This window comes from Chelonia mydas, chromosome 1 (genome assembly GCF_015237465.2).
Source record: "Chelonia mydas isolate rCheMyd1 chromosome 1, rCheMyd1.pri.v2, whole genome shotgun sequence".
Classification (NCBI taxonomy): domain Eukaryota; kingdom Metazoa; phylum Chordata; order Testudines; family Cheloniidae; genus Chelonia; species Chelonia mydas.
The window spans coordinates 27669277-27686755 of record NC_057849.1 but is presented as its reverse complement, the minus strand read 5'-3'; the positions used below and the strand labels follow the sequence as shown (position 1 = coordinate 27686755).

Here is a 17479-nt window from a genome sequence, read left to right as displayed (position 1 = left end):
AGAAATGATCCCCGCTGTTAGCCACAGGGAGGGGTGAGCCATGCAGTGGGGGGAGGTAAAATGCGACCTTGTAACAAAAGCACGTGCTATGTATGTAATGTTAACAGCAAGGTTTACTGTGAAAGAGTGTACCATTGTTCTATAAAATGTGTCTTTTTAAATACCACTGTCCCTTTTTTTCTCTCCACCAGCTGCACGTGTTTCAAGGATCACAGGATCTACTCCTTCCCAGAGGCTAGCAAAGATTAGAAGGCAAAAAAAATGCACTCACGATGAAATGTTCTCTGAGCTCATGCTGTCCTCCCACACAGAGAGCACAGACGAATGCGTGGAGGCAGACAATGTCAGAGTGCAGGAAAGCACAAAATGACCGGGAGGAGAGGTGGCGGGCTGAAGAGAATAAGTGGTGGGCTAAAGAGAGGGCTGAAGCTGAAAGGGGGCGGCAGCGCGATGAGAGGAGGCAGGATTCAATGCTGAGGCTGCTGGAGGATCAAACGAATATGCTCCAGCGTATGGTTGAGCTGCAGGAAAGGCAGCAGGAGCACAGACCGCCGCTACAGCCCCTGTGTAACCAACCGCCCTCCTCCCCAGGTTCCATAGCCTCCTCACCCAGATGCCCAAGAACGGGGCGCGGGGGCCCCCGGCCACCCAGTCACTCCAACCCAGAGGGTTGCCCAAGCAACAGAAGGCTGGCATTCAATAAGTTGTAAACTTTTAAAGTGCTGTGTGGCCTTGTCCTTCCCTCCTCCACCACCCCTCCTAGGCTACCTTGGCAGTTATCCCCATATTTGTGTGATGAATTAATAAAGAATGCATGAATGTGAAGCAACGACTTTACTGCCTCTGCAAGCAGTGATCGAAGCGGTGAGGGGAGGGTGGTTAGCTTACAGGGAAGTAGAGTGAACCAAGGGGGGCGGAGGCATCAAGAAGAAACAAACAGAACTTTCACACCATAGCCTGGCCAGTCATGAAACTGGTTTTCAAAGTTCCTCTGATGCACACCACCTTGCTCTTCTAACCGCCCTGGTGTCTGGCTGCACATAACCAGCAGCCAGGCGATTTGCCTCAACCTCCCAACCCCGCCATAAACGTCTCCCCCTTACTCTCACAGATATTGTGGAGCACACAGCAAGCAGTAATAACAGTGGAAATACTGGTTTCGCTGAGGTCTAACCGAGTCAGTAAACTGTGCCAGCGTGCTTTTAAACATCCAAATGCATCCAAACGTCCAAACATCCAACCACCGTTCTGCACTTGCTCAGCCTGTAGTTGAACAGCTCCTGACTACTGTCCAGGCTGCCTGTATATGGCTTCATGAGCCATGGCATTAAGGGGTAGGCTGGGTCCCCAAGGATAACTATAGGCATTTCAACATCCCCAATGGTTATTTTCTGGTCTGGGAAGAAAGTCCCTTCCTGCAGCTTTTGAAACAGACCAGAGTTCCTGAAATGCAAGCGTCATGTACCTTTCCCAGCCATCCCACGTTGATGTTGGTGAAACGTCCCCTGTGATCCACCAGTGCTTGCAGCACTATTGAAAAGTACCCCTTGCCGTTTATGTACTCGCTGGCTTGGTGCTCCGGTGCCAAGATAGGGAGATGGGTTCCGTCTGTGGCCCCACCACAGTTAGGGAATCACATCACAGCAAAGCCATCCATTATGACCTGCACATTTCCCAGGGTCACTACCCTTGATCTCAGCAGATCTTTGATTGTGTTGGCTACTTGCATCACAGCAGCCCCAACAGTAGATTTGCCCACTCCAAATTGATTCCCGACTGACCGGTAGCTGTCTGGTGTTGCAAGCCTCCACAGGCTATTGCCTCTCGCTTGTGAACTGTGAGGGCTGCTCTCATCTTGGTATTCTTGTGCCTCAGGGCAGGGGAAAGCAAGTCACAAACTTCCATGAAAGTGCCCTTACGCATGCGAAAGTTTCGCAGCCACTGGGAATTGTCCCAGACCTGCAACACTATGCAGTCCCACCAGTCTGTGCTTGTTTCCCGGGCCCAGAATCGGTGTTCCACTGCATGAACCTGCCCCATTAGCACCATGATGCCCACATTGCCAGGGCTCGTACCTTGAGAGAAGTCTGTGTCCATGTCCTCATCACTCTTGTCACCGTGCTGACGTCGCCTACTAGTCCGGTTTTGCTTTGACATGTTCTGGTGCAGCATATACTGCTGGATAATGCGCGTGGTGTTTAATGTGCTCCTAATTGCCAAAGTGATCTGAGCAGGCTCCATGCTTGCCATGGTATGGCGTCTGCATAGAAAAAAGGCGCGGAACAATTGTCTGCCATTGCTCCAACGGAGGGAGGGGCGACTGATGACATGGCTTACAGGGAATTAAAATCAATAAAGGGTGTGGCTTTACATCAAGGAGAAACAAAAACAACTGTCACACAGAATGGCCTCCTCAAGGATTGAACTCAAAAACCTGGGTTTAGCAGGCCAATGCTCAACCCACTGAGCTATCCCTCCCCCGGCAGGACTGAATCTCCATTAAACTTTTCAAGGTGCCCCAGACAGACCTCACCGAAATGACTGTAGGCTGTTGATTTCACGGAGGGAGGGAGGGGGGAGCAAATGAATACAAAACAAATCTGGTCTATTTCTTGTTTTGATCCACTCCATCTATCTTTTACATCTTTGGCTGGCAGCAGACGGTGCAGCAGGGACTGCTAGCTATCCTCATCTCCTGCCTGCTCAGCAGAAGACGGTACAATAGGACTGCCAGCAGGACTAAAGAGAATGACCTGGTCGACTCACTCCTATTTTAGTCCCTGCGCCCATGTCTGCCCAAGCGCTCCTGACCGACCTTACCGAGGCGGCCTGGAGCACCTCAGACACGATGACGATGGTTATCAGGCCTATTGCACCGTCTGCTGCCACAAGGCAATGGGTTGCTGCTGTATAGCAATGCAGAACCATGCCTGTCAGCACCCAGGAGACGTACGGTGACAGTGAGCTGAGCGGGCTCCATGCTTGCCGTGGTATGGCATCTGCACAGGTAACTCAGGAAAAAAGGTGCGAAACGACTGTCTGCTGCTGCTTTCACGGAGGGAGGGCCTGACGACACGTACCCAGAACCACCCGCAGCAGTGTTTTTGCCCCATTAGGCATTGGGATCTCAACCCAGAATTCCAATGGGCAGCGGAGACTGCGAGAACTGTGGGATAGCTACCCACAGTGCAATGCTCCGGAAGTCGACCCTAGCCTCGGTACTGTGGAAGCACTCCGCTGAGTTAATGCACTTAGAGCATTTTGTGTGGGGACACACAATTGACTATATAAAAACGATTTCTAAAAAAACAACTTCTATAAATTCAAACTAATTTCGTAGTGTAGACATACCCAGAGATGCTTGGGGCTGAACTATGGCAGTATGGAGCGCGGGCTGGATTGAAGACAAACTCATTTACCGTATATACTCAGTCATTAGCCCATTCATTTATAAGCAGACCCCACAAGATGGATAGGTAAGAAGAGTAAAAACTGTATGACCCTTTCATAAGCCGACTCTATATTTCAGGGGTTGGCAAACTTTGGCTTCTGGCCCGTCAGGGTAAACTGCTGGTGGGTCAGGACGTTTTGTTTACCTGGAGCGTTCACAGACACGGAGCCGCTCTGTTCCCAGTGGCTGCGGTTTGCCATTCCGCGGCCACTGGGAGCTGAGGAGCTCCGTGCCTGTGAATGCTCCAGGTAAACCAAACGACAATGTATTAGATATTCAATTCAATGATTTCATAGCGTTTAAAATCATCAAATTTTGGTGTAGACCTGTTTATAAGCCGACCCCCGCTCTTTGATGTGTCACTTTTTTACCAAAAATATTCAGTTTATGAACGAGTATATATGGTAATTTGTCACTAAAGTTAATTTAAACCCAGGCTTTTGGAGGTAAAGTTTATGCATTCCTACTAAAAGGTAGCTGCTGCTTCAGATTCCCCCACGTGTAAAGTGAGAATAATTACTTTTCTCCCAGCTAATATTCTGTGGATTAAGTCTTATCAGTCATGCTGCCTCTAAAGAATGCTGGGTTAAAAAGTACATAGTTTGCAATCACCTTTACTATGCACAATTAAAAATCATTCTGTCATCTCTTATAAAATTAGGAGAGGAAGGGAGCAGAGTAGCCTGTATTCAGAATGTATGTTTTAACTTTAGAACAACCTAGTTATTCACACTCGCTACTGGGTGTTGCTGAGCACTGTCATTATGTAGTAACACAGTTAAATACCTAAATGGGGATGAGAAGGACTATCAGAATTAGATGTCAAATTCCAAAGTCAGGAATTTCACTATTACTTAATATAAAGCATAGGTCATTTTTAAATGTTTAAAAGAACTGTATTTTGCCTAAAATTAAACATTTCAATATTCAGTTTTTAATGTTCATTTAGCATTGAAGCGAGAATTAAAGTAGGAAGAAAGACCGATTATAGTGTCTTAAATAAAGCTTTTGTAGATGTCAAGTAAAAATGTGAAACATGCCCAAGTGATTATAAACCTTATGTCCCGCTGATTTTCACTCACGCACTTTTGAAAACTTTACCCTTCATTAAAACTTAATCGAGAGTTGAAGAAAATCAATATAATAGTTTTATGAAAATTTTTAAAGGTCACTAAAGGAACCACTACAGTTCTTAGAACACCGCGAGAGATGGGGATTCTAAAACGCTTAAGCTTTGAATCTGCCTAAATTGTTCCTGCTGTTTGACCACCTTATTGATTTAGACCACTTTAAGCAGTTTATTCACACTGCAGTACTTCAGTTAAAAACCCTTTACATTAAAGGGGCAGCAGTGTTCAAGATCAAGCCAAACAATTCTGAAGCAAAGAACTTAGAAGCATACCAGCAGAGTTTGCAAGCTTTGCAAAATAAATAGCTCAAATTCACTCCACTTTTTTTTTAAATCAATCTAAGGCATTATTTACTATGTATATGTTTGTGGGCAATTTTGGTAAAAAAATAAGTCAATTTAAAAACAGAACGTACATTCCCACTTCTTATACACTCATTTCAACATTCCTTTTCCAGTGTTTGCAACTCAAGACCTACACCTAACCAAAAACCTTTTTATTTATTGTTTTCATATATCAGGTTTTGTAAAATTTGGACATTATCCACAAAACCTGAACTATCTGCAGCATTCCTTTAATTTTCAAATCCCTGTCATTTTAATGACAGAGAGAATTGCTTCTTACCTTCTGAACGTTCTGATTGCAGGGCTGCGCAAAATGAGAACAGTTTTCTTTTAAGGATATGCATTTTGAAAACATCCATTATTCCAAGGTCTTCCTCAAGTCAGCATGTTCTAGTTCAAACTAATTAATTTAGAATCCAGTTTACTACTGTTTGGTTTTTTAATTGCTGGTCATTTTGACATTTATGAAGAATTACAGTGTACTATTTCTACTTTGCTTACCTGTGCCAAATGGACTATCTTCAAGGCATGACTTCCTCTCAGATGTGCTTTTTCAAGCTGTTCTCTTCTCTCTCTCTCTCCCTCTTTTTGTAGTTCGTCCAACCGCTTTGCTTCCTCTTCAGCTACTAATCGAGCATCTGGCTGGTAGTCAATTAGTAACAGTTCAAATATAACAAAGAACTGTGCAGACTCAAAATATAGCAAACAACAGATGAGTAATTCTGTAGTCAATTATTCAGCCAAACGACTTTAAAAAGTAGTTATGAGTGGCTATACTCAACTTGTAATGTATACAACTGAAGCAGTACAAAATTGTTTTTATACTTTTGAAAAAGGCACATGTACGTAGTGACATCTATAATCCTCTCATTTTGAGATGTCAAGTTGTTCTAGTTTCAAGTGCTACTGTGGAAAATGCCTTATACAATATTTATAGTAGCTTGGCTACACCAAAAAACACCCAGGATTTTTCAATCAATACAAGGTATAATGCTGAATACAGACAGTGCTATACATTTGATTTCATACTAGGTTGATTTTTTTTTTTTTTTTTAAACATAACAGAAAATACAGAAGTCTTCCCAGATTCATATGGAAAATGAACACATTCTGTGAGTTTTGCAAAGTAAGAGCCTTCTGAAATCTGGCCACCTAGTTGAAAAAAGTTAATGTGAAAACTCAAGGCCTATACACAAGGATGCACAGGCAACACCATAGGGAAAACATTTTCCAAGTTTCACATATGAAAAACTCTGAGGCATCTGCTCTTAGCCTTTAGGCCATGATCCTTCAAATATTTAACAATCCTGGGTAATTTTAGGCAAGCAAGCAGTCCCACTGAACATAATGTGACTACTCAAGTAAGTATTTGCAGGACTGGGGCCCAAATACATTCGCAAAATGTACCCTGTTACAAGTCTTCACCATTTGAAATCCAAATTAGCTGACGTCTTCATTATAATTATGTGATACCAGCTCCTAGATCATTTAAAACAAGTATTGCGAAACTAGTATCTGTTGCCACAGATTTAAAATCCATCGATGCAATACAACAGTACTGAAATAAGGGAGCATATGCCATAGACATATTTGACATCCGTCACCTGCTCTGTGTCAATTTCTCTATCCACATAAGGTTCAGAAAGATGGTGATGAGTAACAGAAAACTTGTCAGCATTATAGACCTTCACCGTAGGCACTCTTTTCACTTCAAAGTTCTAAAAAGCAGAAAGTACAAATTATCAGTTACTTTACCAGCTGCACTGTTCCATTATGAGCTACATGGAACATAAATAAATGATTTGCATAGATTTTCAAACTTTACGTATATATTAACTAACAAAGCACATTCAACATGAGGCATAGAGAGGGTTTAATGACTGACAGGGTCTAACAGCCCAAGACAAACTCCTCCCTGCCAACTGTCATTAATCTTAAGGATATGGTTCCAATTTTCAACAGTTATTACCTTAATTTAAAAGTGCTTTGTTTTTAATGTACTAATACAGATCCCAATTATAGCAGCTGTCACAATGTAGGACAACCAAAACTACACAATATACTTTCAAACAACAAAGTAAAAGTAAAATCTCTCAAATACACTCAACTGCAGACTACATTTACAAATGCCTAAATGTCTTATGATGGTGTCAGAATTACTAGGAGTTCTGTTCAAGAAAAGACATTCCTTATATTAGCAAATGTCTACGCTGTTCCTCCAAAATGTGTGCAATTGAGGAGAGGAGGAAAACAGGCAACACTTAATTGAAAAATCTTCTGACTTCGTTTCTGAATTTCCCTGGGCTTTTTAAAATGAGTGCCAAAAGGTTTAAATTGGGTTGATATATAATGTGTGCAGGAGAGGGCCTCAACCCACCAAAGCAAGGTTTCTCTCTTGCAGATGTTAGTGGCCCACAGATGGTGTGAGAGAAGATAGGAGTCGTACCCGAGTAGGATATGATGCAAACAAATGCAGCAGAGGCGGCGGTTGGCCTTTATCCCCTTTGAAAACGTCAACATATTCTCCCCATGTCTCATGCATATATACCCTGTACCTCTGCACCTGTGGTCCTCTGTACTCCCCACCCACACTCATATCCCACCAGTGTTCTGTCTCCTTCATGTGCATCTACCTCATGTCTCCTTCAGAGGCCCCCGTTCCAAGACCAGGGAGCCAGACTCCATGCCACCCCTTCATATGCCTTCCCCAGTCCTCTACTCCCATCTCTATACCTTATTTTATATATATATATATATATATATATATATATATATATATATATATATATATATATATATATCATATTATACACACACACACACACACAGAGCGCACGAGTTTCAACTTTCCCAATGGAGTGAGACTACCACCACTCTAAGTATTGAAAACACATGCTTTCTAGTCTAGAAATATTGGTGATGCATCAATAATATAGCCCCACTGACAATTTAACTACTTGAAATGTTAAACAATACAAAAATGTGTTACCGGAATTATCTGGGACAATAAATCAAAGTAATTATAACAGACCCACATAAACTAGAATATTTATAGATACTAACTATAGCTTTGAGAACAGACAATTCCCATAATTAAACTTAATTAGATTACCTATTGCTAGCCCTCTTCCCTACAACTTTAAGAATATAATTAGATATTGTTCTTGTGAAATATTTGAAAATTTAACATTAACCAGTCATTAACAGATTACGTTTTAATCAAATCTCCAGCATTTTATGTAAGAGTTGCAAATAATATTTGTTGCAAAGATGAGAAAGTTATGTCACAAGGCTGTAATTTTCCAATTAATGCAACAAAAAAAAAAATCTCCTTAGGACGCAAAGACCCTTAGTGGCCTATTTCTCCATTTGTGATCAATGTTATTACTGCTCCTGTAGTTAAGAATCTGTCAGAGTTTCTATTAGGGGTTTCCAATCCAGCCTGAAAAAAATTCACTCCACTTCAGCACACTGATCTTAGCGGCAGCATTTTTTTCTGCAATTTAACAGAACAAAACACAATTTAAGCTATTTTTAAGAGTGCTGAAATCAAGAAGAGTTTATCAATTTAAAACAATTTGAGGTGCTTCTATAAGAACCATAACAATTTTTCAAAGGAAAAAATGTTATGGGCCCCAGCAGTCCCCTCCCTCCGAGTTACTAAGATTTCAATCCAGCATAGCGCTTGCTCAATTTTAATTATGGAAGTATTCCCACTGAAGTCAATTGGACTGTGTGCTCAGAGTCAAGCATGTGCATAAGTGCTTTGTTGGATCAAGGCCCAAATTATTCACATCTAAAAGCCACTGCCATGAGAGTAATTTCTTAGGCTTTCATACACTTTATGATAATATATTGTGATCCTTCAATATTAGAAGTGGATATACTGTCAACAGGTATATTAAGTGAGCTAACAGCAGGCACAGTTTTGAAAGAAACTTCTTTCTCTAATATTAAAATGGTTTACAATAAATAGTATTGTCCAGTTCCAGATAAAATTAAGTAGAAATGTACTTAATATAAAATCACCACAAGATTAAAAATATGTTTCGTGTTATTTTTCAAACTTAGGCTCCAATTCTACGATAGATAGACCTCTGTGGTGCATAAAAGCCCCACAGCAGACAATGAAACTCCAAGTGGGTGTACGTCTGTGCATGAAAAATTACTGCATGATCAGTATCTTAGTTTCCATTTGCTTTTCTAAACCACTGGTTTTAACAAAATGAATTTGTGACGTGTCATTACCTGTTCTTTATGAAAATATGCGTATGATATGAATATGGCATAACTGAGATGTACTTTACACAAGATGCCTCATGGAGATATCATTGGAAAGGAAGGGGGTCAAGTTTGGGAAACAAAGGATTCCTGCCTTATGTAAATCCTATTTAAGGGTGGGAAGGAAGGCAAATGGGACTCCTCCTTTCCATGGCCTATCTGCCCAAGAAGAAAGATTGCAAAAGCCACCTGAAGGGAAGGCAAGGGGGGAGTTCAGACTGAGACAGGGGTCCAGTCTGAAAAGAAATATAACAAACTCTGAACCACAGAAACTTTGCAACCTGCCTAAAACAACATTCAGAATAAGAAATTACATTGTGTTACCTGTTTCTTAAGTATATTGAGCTTAGTTTGTGTACTTTGGTTTAAATGCTCAGTAATCTGCTTTGTTCTGCCTGTTATCTTTTATATTCACTTAAAATTCACCCTTTGTGGTTAATAAACTTATTACTTGTTTATAATATAACCCCTTTTATGTAATTTCTAATGGCGGGGGGAAGAAGTTGTGCATATCTCCCTCCACATTGAGGTAGGGGGCAAATTTCATAAAACCTTTGGGTTTGTACCCCTTAAAAGGAGTGGGCATCGGAGGGCTGGAGCAAGCCCCTAAGGCTGAATCCATCTCTCTGTGCAGCTGGGTGTGGCCCTGCCTGTGTGCTTGGCTGGAAGAGGCTTGTGAGCATAACCCAGCAAGGCCAGGTAAAGGGGACCCAGGCTGGCATAATAGACAGGCTCAGTGATGCCTCAGCACATCAGGTGACACCCCAAAGGGCCCAAACCCATCACAAAATTGTTCTAGCATATATTCTGTACTCCATATTCCACAAGTATAACAAAAAAAATGCGAAAACAGCTCAAGAAAAAAAGCTAACAATCTTAAAGCTCTCAGTTACACACGCAAACCAAAGTATCACATTATAAAATCATTAAAACGGGATTGGGGCTGTATATGTATTTTGGGGGAAAGAGCATTTAAACTTTCATTTAATTGCCTCAATGGTAATAAAGACTGAAAGAGCTCATTAATCAAGAAAAATCAGATCAGTCTCACAAAACAAAAACACACCACCACCACAAACCAAATTAAATATAAAAAAACCTAATGACAAGGAGTATGTTTGCGCATAAAAATTAATTCTTTAATTTGCCCTTGAAGTCTTTGGTGCACTATTGCAACTTATAACATGCAAACAGTGAATTCAGACATTATGCTTCCAGAAGACAGAATAAAGCCATAGTAATGCTTATATTTTACCCTGAAATTATCACCATCCCCACATATTGGATACTCACCTCAAAAGGATGGGGTGGAGGTGGTGGCAGGCTTGCAATTTTGGCAGCTCTCTCTTTTTCCACATACAATGCATGCTTACGTGCATTTGTTCGCCTTGGGCAAGAATGAAGAATGATTGGAAAAAAGTGTTCAAACAGGAATATTAGCACTGTAAAAATCAAAGGTAAACCTAAAAACTTGTTTTAATTAATCTTTGTATGTACCCTTATAACAACTCTCAAGGGGTGAGTGAACAGAAGTAATTTGATCAGTGAACAGGCAACTGAAAAAGAAAGGCAGCACTGAATAATCAATATCTTGAAATAATGCAGATGTTCAGAAAGTGATTAGAATTGCAGAGAGCACACGCTTCTGAACAAAATCAACCCCTCTTTTTAAATAAGCTTCCTGAATATTACTGGGTTGCATGTGTCACTTTGGTCAGCCCACTTTAATTTTTCACATGTACACAAACTTACCTATAGTGCCTCATCTCCTCTAGTAATACTATCTTCTAACGCATATCATTTATTTTTTCATGACTGTTCAAATTTGAACTCATCTGCTGAGAACACTAAGAAGCATGACAGCCAGTGGATTGGTAGATTTTATGAAGTGGATATCTGTCCCTTAGGAACTGAACCGAGATCAATTCATTTCATATGTCACTGTCATATGTCAACCACACAAGGGGGCTGAAACCAGTGATGACGGTGAAAAGCCCTTCATCACACTGATAGCTCCCTGAGCCATCTAGTTCATTTGACCATTTTATCCCCTTGTTTTTCAAGCTAGAATTTTTACTAAACTCCATAACTTCATCAAGCACTATATGGAATTCCTAAACTACAAACGTACCAAACAAGAAGTCTCAAGGTTCCTGCATTTCACTCTTTATACACTATAATCTGCATTTTAAAGAAAAGTAAATTACCACTATATACCATGTTTGCTCTTTCCACAGTTTTTCTTTTTGCTTTTTCTGTTCTTTCAGGGCTTCTTTATGTCTCTTCTCTGCTCTTTGTTTCCTTTCCTCTGCTTCCTTTGCCAGAGCCACCAAATCAGGTTCCTTTACAATGAAATGTAATGAATGTTATAATAAACACTTCGCCCAGATTCTAATTACTTATAATACTATCAACATGACAATTCAAGTATTACTGCTGACAAACAGCAAGTCATATGATAGAAATGCATCGTGTTTAATCCTGTACTATAAGAATCAAAATATTCTGCAAAAAGAAAAGGAGTACTTGTGGCACCTTAGAGACTAACAAATTTATCTGAGCATAAGCTTTCGTGAAATCACTACACGAAATCACTTTCCCTTACTCTATTGCTTTCCTTATTTGCTCTTTGTATCATTCTGTACCAATAGCAACAAATTTGCCATACCCTTCCCCTCCCCCATCCTTCATTGAAACAGTTTGAAAAGCTTAGTTTTCCTCTGCATCTACTCACTGACTGCTAGCTGCATCTATTAGAAGCAAGAATTTTTCAAAATACCAATTTCATACCAAAGTGATGCTAGCATTTCAAAGAACCATTACCACAATTTATCAACAATGTAGTATTTTAGCAAAAACTCCTTACAATGCCACATCCTTTTTGTGCCTCCTTTTCCACTGTTGCCGATTCCTAGGATATATCAACAGTAACTCTATCCTTCGTAGTTAGTTGCCTCCTCTTACTATAGTACTAATATGCAATTCTACAGCACATTCCATCCTAGGATATTAAAGCACTTCAGTAATAATTAAGTCTCAACACCAGGTGAAGTAGCACGATCCCCTTTTTATAGATGGAGAAACTGAGGTAGGGGTTAAGTGACTTACCAAAGGTCATGCAGGAAATCTGTAGCAGAGCTAGGTCTCCTGACTTCTAGTGTAGGTTTACACAGCAACTAGACATTTGCAGCTGGCATGTGCCAGCTGACTTGTGCTCACAGGGCTCAGGCTGTTTGAGCCCACAAGTCTACATAGCAATTGAACAACCCAGCAGCCCAAGCCTCACAAGCCTCAGTTGGCTAGCACAGGCTAGCCACGAGTGTCTAGTTGCTGTTTAGACATACAATTAACACATGGACCTAGGGGTATGACAATCCTTCCTCTCTACAAACCTGATCTAAAGTCCACAGAAGTCACTGGAGAGATTTTCCTTTATTTCAATGAGCTCTGAATCTGGTCCAGTGTAAGTTAAGAGGAAAAACAATCAAGTTTTTGTGCGGTTTACAACCACTGATGGGACTGTGACAAGACCCCCGCGCAGAAAGCTGAGATAAAGTCCTCTGCAGCCCATAACAGGAGCTACGTGATGAGCTCTGCACACGATTTTTGTAAAGATGTTCACGTACATTCACATGTATGTTTCAGAAAAGATGTGATAGTGTATTACTATATAACAGTTTTTTTGGTATGTGTCTGGGATAACTGTTTACACAAGAAGAAAACAAGTCATCCCAAACACATACAAATAAAACCTTCATACTATCACACACCATCACGTATTTTGTTTATGCCACGTTTTAAACCTGTTTCTTCTGAAGTTTGCCTAACAGATTACATTTCTGTATCAGACCAGCTGTCCATCCTGTCTGACCGAGACCTGTACCAGATTCTTTAGAGGAAGTCACAAAAACCCTGTAGGCCAATAATGGTATAACCTGCCTATAAGAGAAGTTGCTTCCTAAAACATATCAATTAGTAAATAAATGCCAATAAAAAATGTTTATAGTACCACACACCATGCCTTATCTCATGCATACATGTTTATGTATAAAGGTGTATGTCAATATTTTTGCTTTTCAAGTGGCTTTTTTTAAAACATATCACTTCAGGCATTATAAATGCAAGGTCAGAAGTGTCACAGAAACTTGTAAGCTGTAATCTTTATAATTTTAGTTAAGTAAATATTTTCTGAGAGCCTTGACTATGACACAATATCAAATGACTTGTTTACTTACATTTTCCTTTGCCTGTCTGTGTCCCTCTCCCACAGCTCTTAAACTTGATAGATAAAGTTTTTCCAAGGCTTTAATCTTCTGATTTTGTGCTTTCCACCACTCTGCTTTCAGTTCCTCTGCCAACTGATGTAGCTGTTCATCTTTCCTCTGCTTCACTTCTTGTCTTATCTGTTCAGCAATGTACCTCTCCTGCTCTCTAACCTGAGCAAGTAAATTATATTTTATCAGTGGACTTACCAGAGTTTATTTTTGTAGCAGACCTTTAACCAACTTGCTACTGACTCTTTCAGTCTCATCCACCTTAGTTACTACTCAGATCAACCTAATTGGGTTCTGAGCATATTTAAGTTGCCATTTTCCAAACCAAAAAGCTTAAATAAATGTGCAAAACTATTCATAATGAGCTACAGTTGACCAACCATTAACAGCCATAATTCAATGATGCATTTAATATCCTTCTCTCCATATAAGATAAAAGCCACCTGTCAGAGAGAATTAAGAAGAGGCTAGCAAACAAATCTCACATGCTGTTACAACATACCCCTGCCAAATCAGTGAGTACTGCTGAATGAAAGATTTATTAGTTGTAGAAAGTCTCTGCCCAAAAGACCACACAATCTAAACAGAGAATGTACAAGGAAGTAGGAAATGCATTTTTTTCAGAAAGTTACGAGGGTGGAAAAGCAATCACAAGCCAGGTTGTGAAAAACTTTAAAGGCAAGGTGCTTATATTTCCTCTGTACCAGGAGGAGCCAATAATGGCATTAAAAGAGGGGACAGACACAGCAGTAGCTAAAGTAGACAATTTAATGGCAGCATTTTGGATAGACTGAAGGAAGACAAAATGAGAATCCAGAAAACCAACAAGAGGAAAGTTGCAGTAGATGAGGGATGAAATAAGAGTAAGAGAGCAGTAGATATGGAGAGAAAGAGGTAGATTTTAAATATGTTACCTAGGAAAAAGTTACAGGACTTAGCCACATGGACACAAAGAGAGGGGAGAAGAGTTCAATTTTATATTAAGGCACCAAGCTATGGTACATGGAGAATCACAGAATTTCCCCAAAGGTGACCAAGGAGAAAAGGGAAGTTTAAGTGGAAAAGTTCAGTTTTAATAATGTTTAGTTTGATTCGGCAGTGCATCATCTAGAAGGAATGTCTAAAAGGCAGTCAGGAATGTGAGTCTCTATGGAAGTGATACCTCAAGAGTAAAGAGACATATCCAAGTGGTCACTGTCAACATAGATTGGTGGTAGTTGGAGAGAGACATTCACATGTGATTGTTCAGGAGTAAGGTGTAGAGGAAGGAAAGGAGCGAGGACAGAGCCCCCTGGGGCCTGGGAAAAGGGCAGTGAAGAGAAAAGCCACCACAAAAGGTACAATGCATTGACAATGAAAGCGTTTCACAAACTTACTCTACAAAACACAACACAGTATGTTACCAAACTGCAAATTTTGCTGTGTGACAGTATTGTTTAAAGAAGTGTATTCCTAAACTGTAGATGTTCTTTTCTTCAACCATCTAAATGAAAACTACTGCTGATAATGCAGACATACCTGCTGCAGCCTTAGTCTTCGTCGTCTTTCATATTCTTCTTTCAAAAGTAAAGCTTCTTCGTTAGGACTAAGCCTCAGTCTCCCACCCTTTGCCACTTTTCTTTTCATCTTTGCATACATTGAATATTTGACTTCTGTATCAAAACATTAGAGAATAAAGTAAACATACTGTATTTAAAAATACTTATAGGAAATCAAAAATCTCGGCACAATCCTAAAAATCTATAAAGATATTCATGCTCATTGCACACTTTGCCAAAAAACTCAATGGCATTAAGCATAAGTCTTTGCTACAAGCTTACAATAAAACGCATTTATCACTTAAGCCACTAAACCTGCAATGAGCTCTGCATGGACAACTCCTACATTCATATGACAATCACTGAGCGATTGGGGCCTCTGAAAGCATGCATGCTACAACTCCATTCAATTTATGAAACGTATCAATAAAAGGTCATTGTACTGGGTTATTTGGACTGAAACAGTCTGAGACCTCCTGCTGTAGAAGGATATTTCAAAGGGTGGAAGGACTAACTCTTAACAGAGATCGCATCATTGCCCTTACCTCCTCCTCCTCATGCAGACCACCTTACTCACTCTTTCCCAATTACCTCATATCCTTACACCAACTACAGCAATTACTTACAAGAAAAAGTAATATTATAAACAAAAGTATTTTAAACTGTTTTTAATGTAATTCAGCAGCTGGAAACAAGAAGAGTGAGGATTACATGACCTGTAAATTCTCCACAGACCAGATGGGGAATCTCTACCATATGAAGTTTTGAGCCAGATCAGCAATAGTCTGCTTGTAAAAATGACTAGAAAATAACCAGTTTCTCAGTGACCTTTTAACTACTATATACTTTTTTAATGTGCTACTGGTATCTGTCCCTAACCTGTATCAATGCTAACAAATTATAAATCAAAAGTTTGACATAGGCAGTAAGGGAGAAAAACACTGAAAAAAGAAAGCAACACGTTCTATTTCCTACTGAAATAGAAAAGGATAATTTCAGTGCAAAAACTGAAGAACTGAAATTTCAGGAACACAGAAGCAGCATCATAAACTAAATCGGTAAAGCAGAAGCCACTTCTAAATGTTTGATATTTCAGATTTTGGTACAATGTAGTGCAAGAAGAGAGTGTAAGAAAGTTGAAAATAAACTAAATTCATCTGTTCACTAGAACTCTGCATTGTAAAAGCACCTGTTGGCATCACTGGAGTAACCACTCCTTTTCTTTTTGTGGATATAGATGAACACAGCTGCTACTCTGAAACCTGTCACTATAATGAGGGGACATAACACAGATGCAAGCTGGCATGCACACCAAGCACTCTTATTTGGGAGGGGCCGCTTCCATTGTTCTGTGTCTTACCATTTCCCCACACTTGCCCTCTAAAACCCGACTTCATTGTTTTTCTCCCAACAGCCCACTTTACATCAGCCATGGGTATGCAGTCTACCCACGGTCTGTCTACACTGGCCTTTTTGACCTTGAGATCACTTGTTGACCTTCAGTGCAGGGTAGTTAGTGCACGTGGGAAGACACGGGAGGGGGCCACTCCCCAAACGTTTGTTCCAGGCCAGCAGCGTTTGTGCTTTACCCCATGGCTCAGCCGTCACCTGCATCTCCAGCTTCTCTCAGGAAGGGGCCCCAAAGCACGCGCAGGCGCTGGCAACGGAGGGATGTGGCGGGATTAGTGTCTCCATATCTACCCTACCCTACCTCCCCTTACAGCGGTTCGCAGATAGGGCAGCCGTTCCGCCCCCCGCCCAACGGGGTGCCCAGCCCGGCGGGGTCCTGGCCGCCACCTGAGGCCGGGGAACACACACACAAAGCCTACAGCGAGGCGGGCCGACCCGCCCGGCACCCCAGGGGCCGCCCGCTGCCAGCCCCCTCCGCTTCCCCAGCGCTGCAGCTCTGGCAGTTGCGGGGGACGGGACCGACCCAAGCCGAACACGACACCCCCCGCTGCCGCCGCAACCGCAGCACGGGAGCGGGGCGAGGCTGGGGAAAGGGGCGAAGCTCCCGGGACACGACACGACACGACACGCGCCGGTTACTGACCTGCCGCGCCCCGGCCTCCGTCGTTTCAAACGGCTCCTTCCGGTCACTGGGTAGGGGGCCCACGTCGTCACATCCGCTGCCGTTCGAACCGCCCGCCAATGGCTAAGGGAGCAGCGCGAAGCCGGCCCAGGGCATGAACCTACACTACGCAGGCGCAGGGGAAGCTCGGACGCTAGTTCCGTTAGTTCCGCTCACGGCTGCGATTGTGCACGTGCCAATCAGAGGATTTTTTTCCAGGCAGGAGACCCTGGGAATAAGCCACGCCCCTGGGCAGCGTCATGGCGCCTGTTGGCCAATGGTAGCTAAGAAGGGCGGTGACTGACTGGTGCAGTCCAAGAAACGTCTCGAGCGGAGGGAAAAGAAGGCGTCGCCGCGAATGTAAAAGGCCGCGGTGTGACGAGGCTGGTT

The 17479-nt window shown here is 41.6% G+C and overlaps 1 protein-coding gene across 13 annotated transcripts in view; it reads right to left on the bottom strand.

Moving 5' to 3' along the window:
- Nucleotides 1–17250, bottom strand: part of CEP295 (centrosomal protein 295) — a 53356-nt gene extending 36106 nt beyond the window's left edge. For 2 of the 13 annotated variants that reach the window (XM_037889592.2, XM_043528864.1), the window contains exons 1-7: nucleotides 17072–17250; nucleotides 14999–15132; nucleotides 13442–13642; nucleotides 11424–11548; nucleotides 10500–10593; nucleotides 6530–6643; nucleotides 5427–5567 (exon numbers count right to left, since the gene is read on the bottom strand). In XM_037889592.2, coding sequence (XP_037745520.1) covers nucleotides 5427–5567; nucleotides 6530–6643; nucleotides 10500–10593; nucleotides 11424–11548; nucleotides 13442–13642; nucleotides 14999–15118 — 795 coding nt within the window. In that variant the 5' untranslated portion in view covers nucleotides 15119–15132; nucleotides 17072–17250. Of the gene's footprint in view, nucleotides 1–2075; nucleotides 2244–5426; nucleotides 5568–6529; nucleotides 6644–10499; nucleotides 10594–11423; nucleotides 11549–13441; nucleotides 13643–14998; nucleotides 15133–15734; nucleotides 16128–16207; nucleotides 16552–16607; nucleotides 16648–16724; nucleotides 17030–17067 lie in introns of those variants that run through there. The other 11 variants (XM_043528884.1, XM_043528893.1, XM_043528852.1 and 8 more) reach the window with 10 other exon arrangements.
- Nucleotides 17251–17479: the final 229 nt, after the last annotated feature.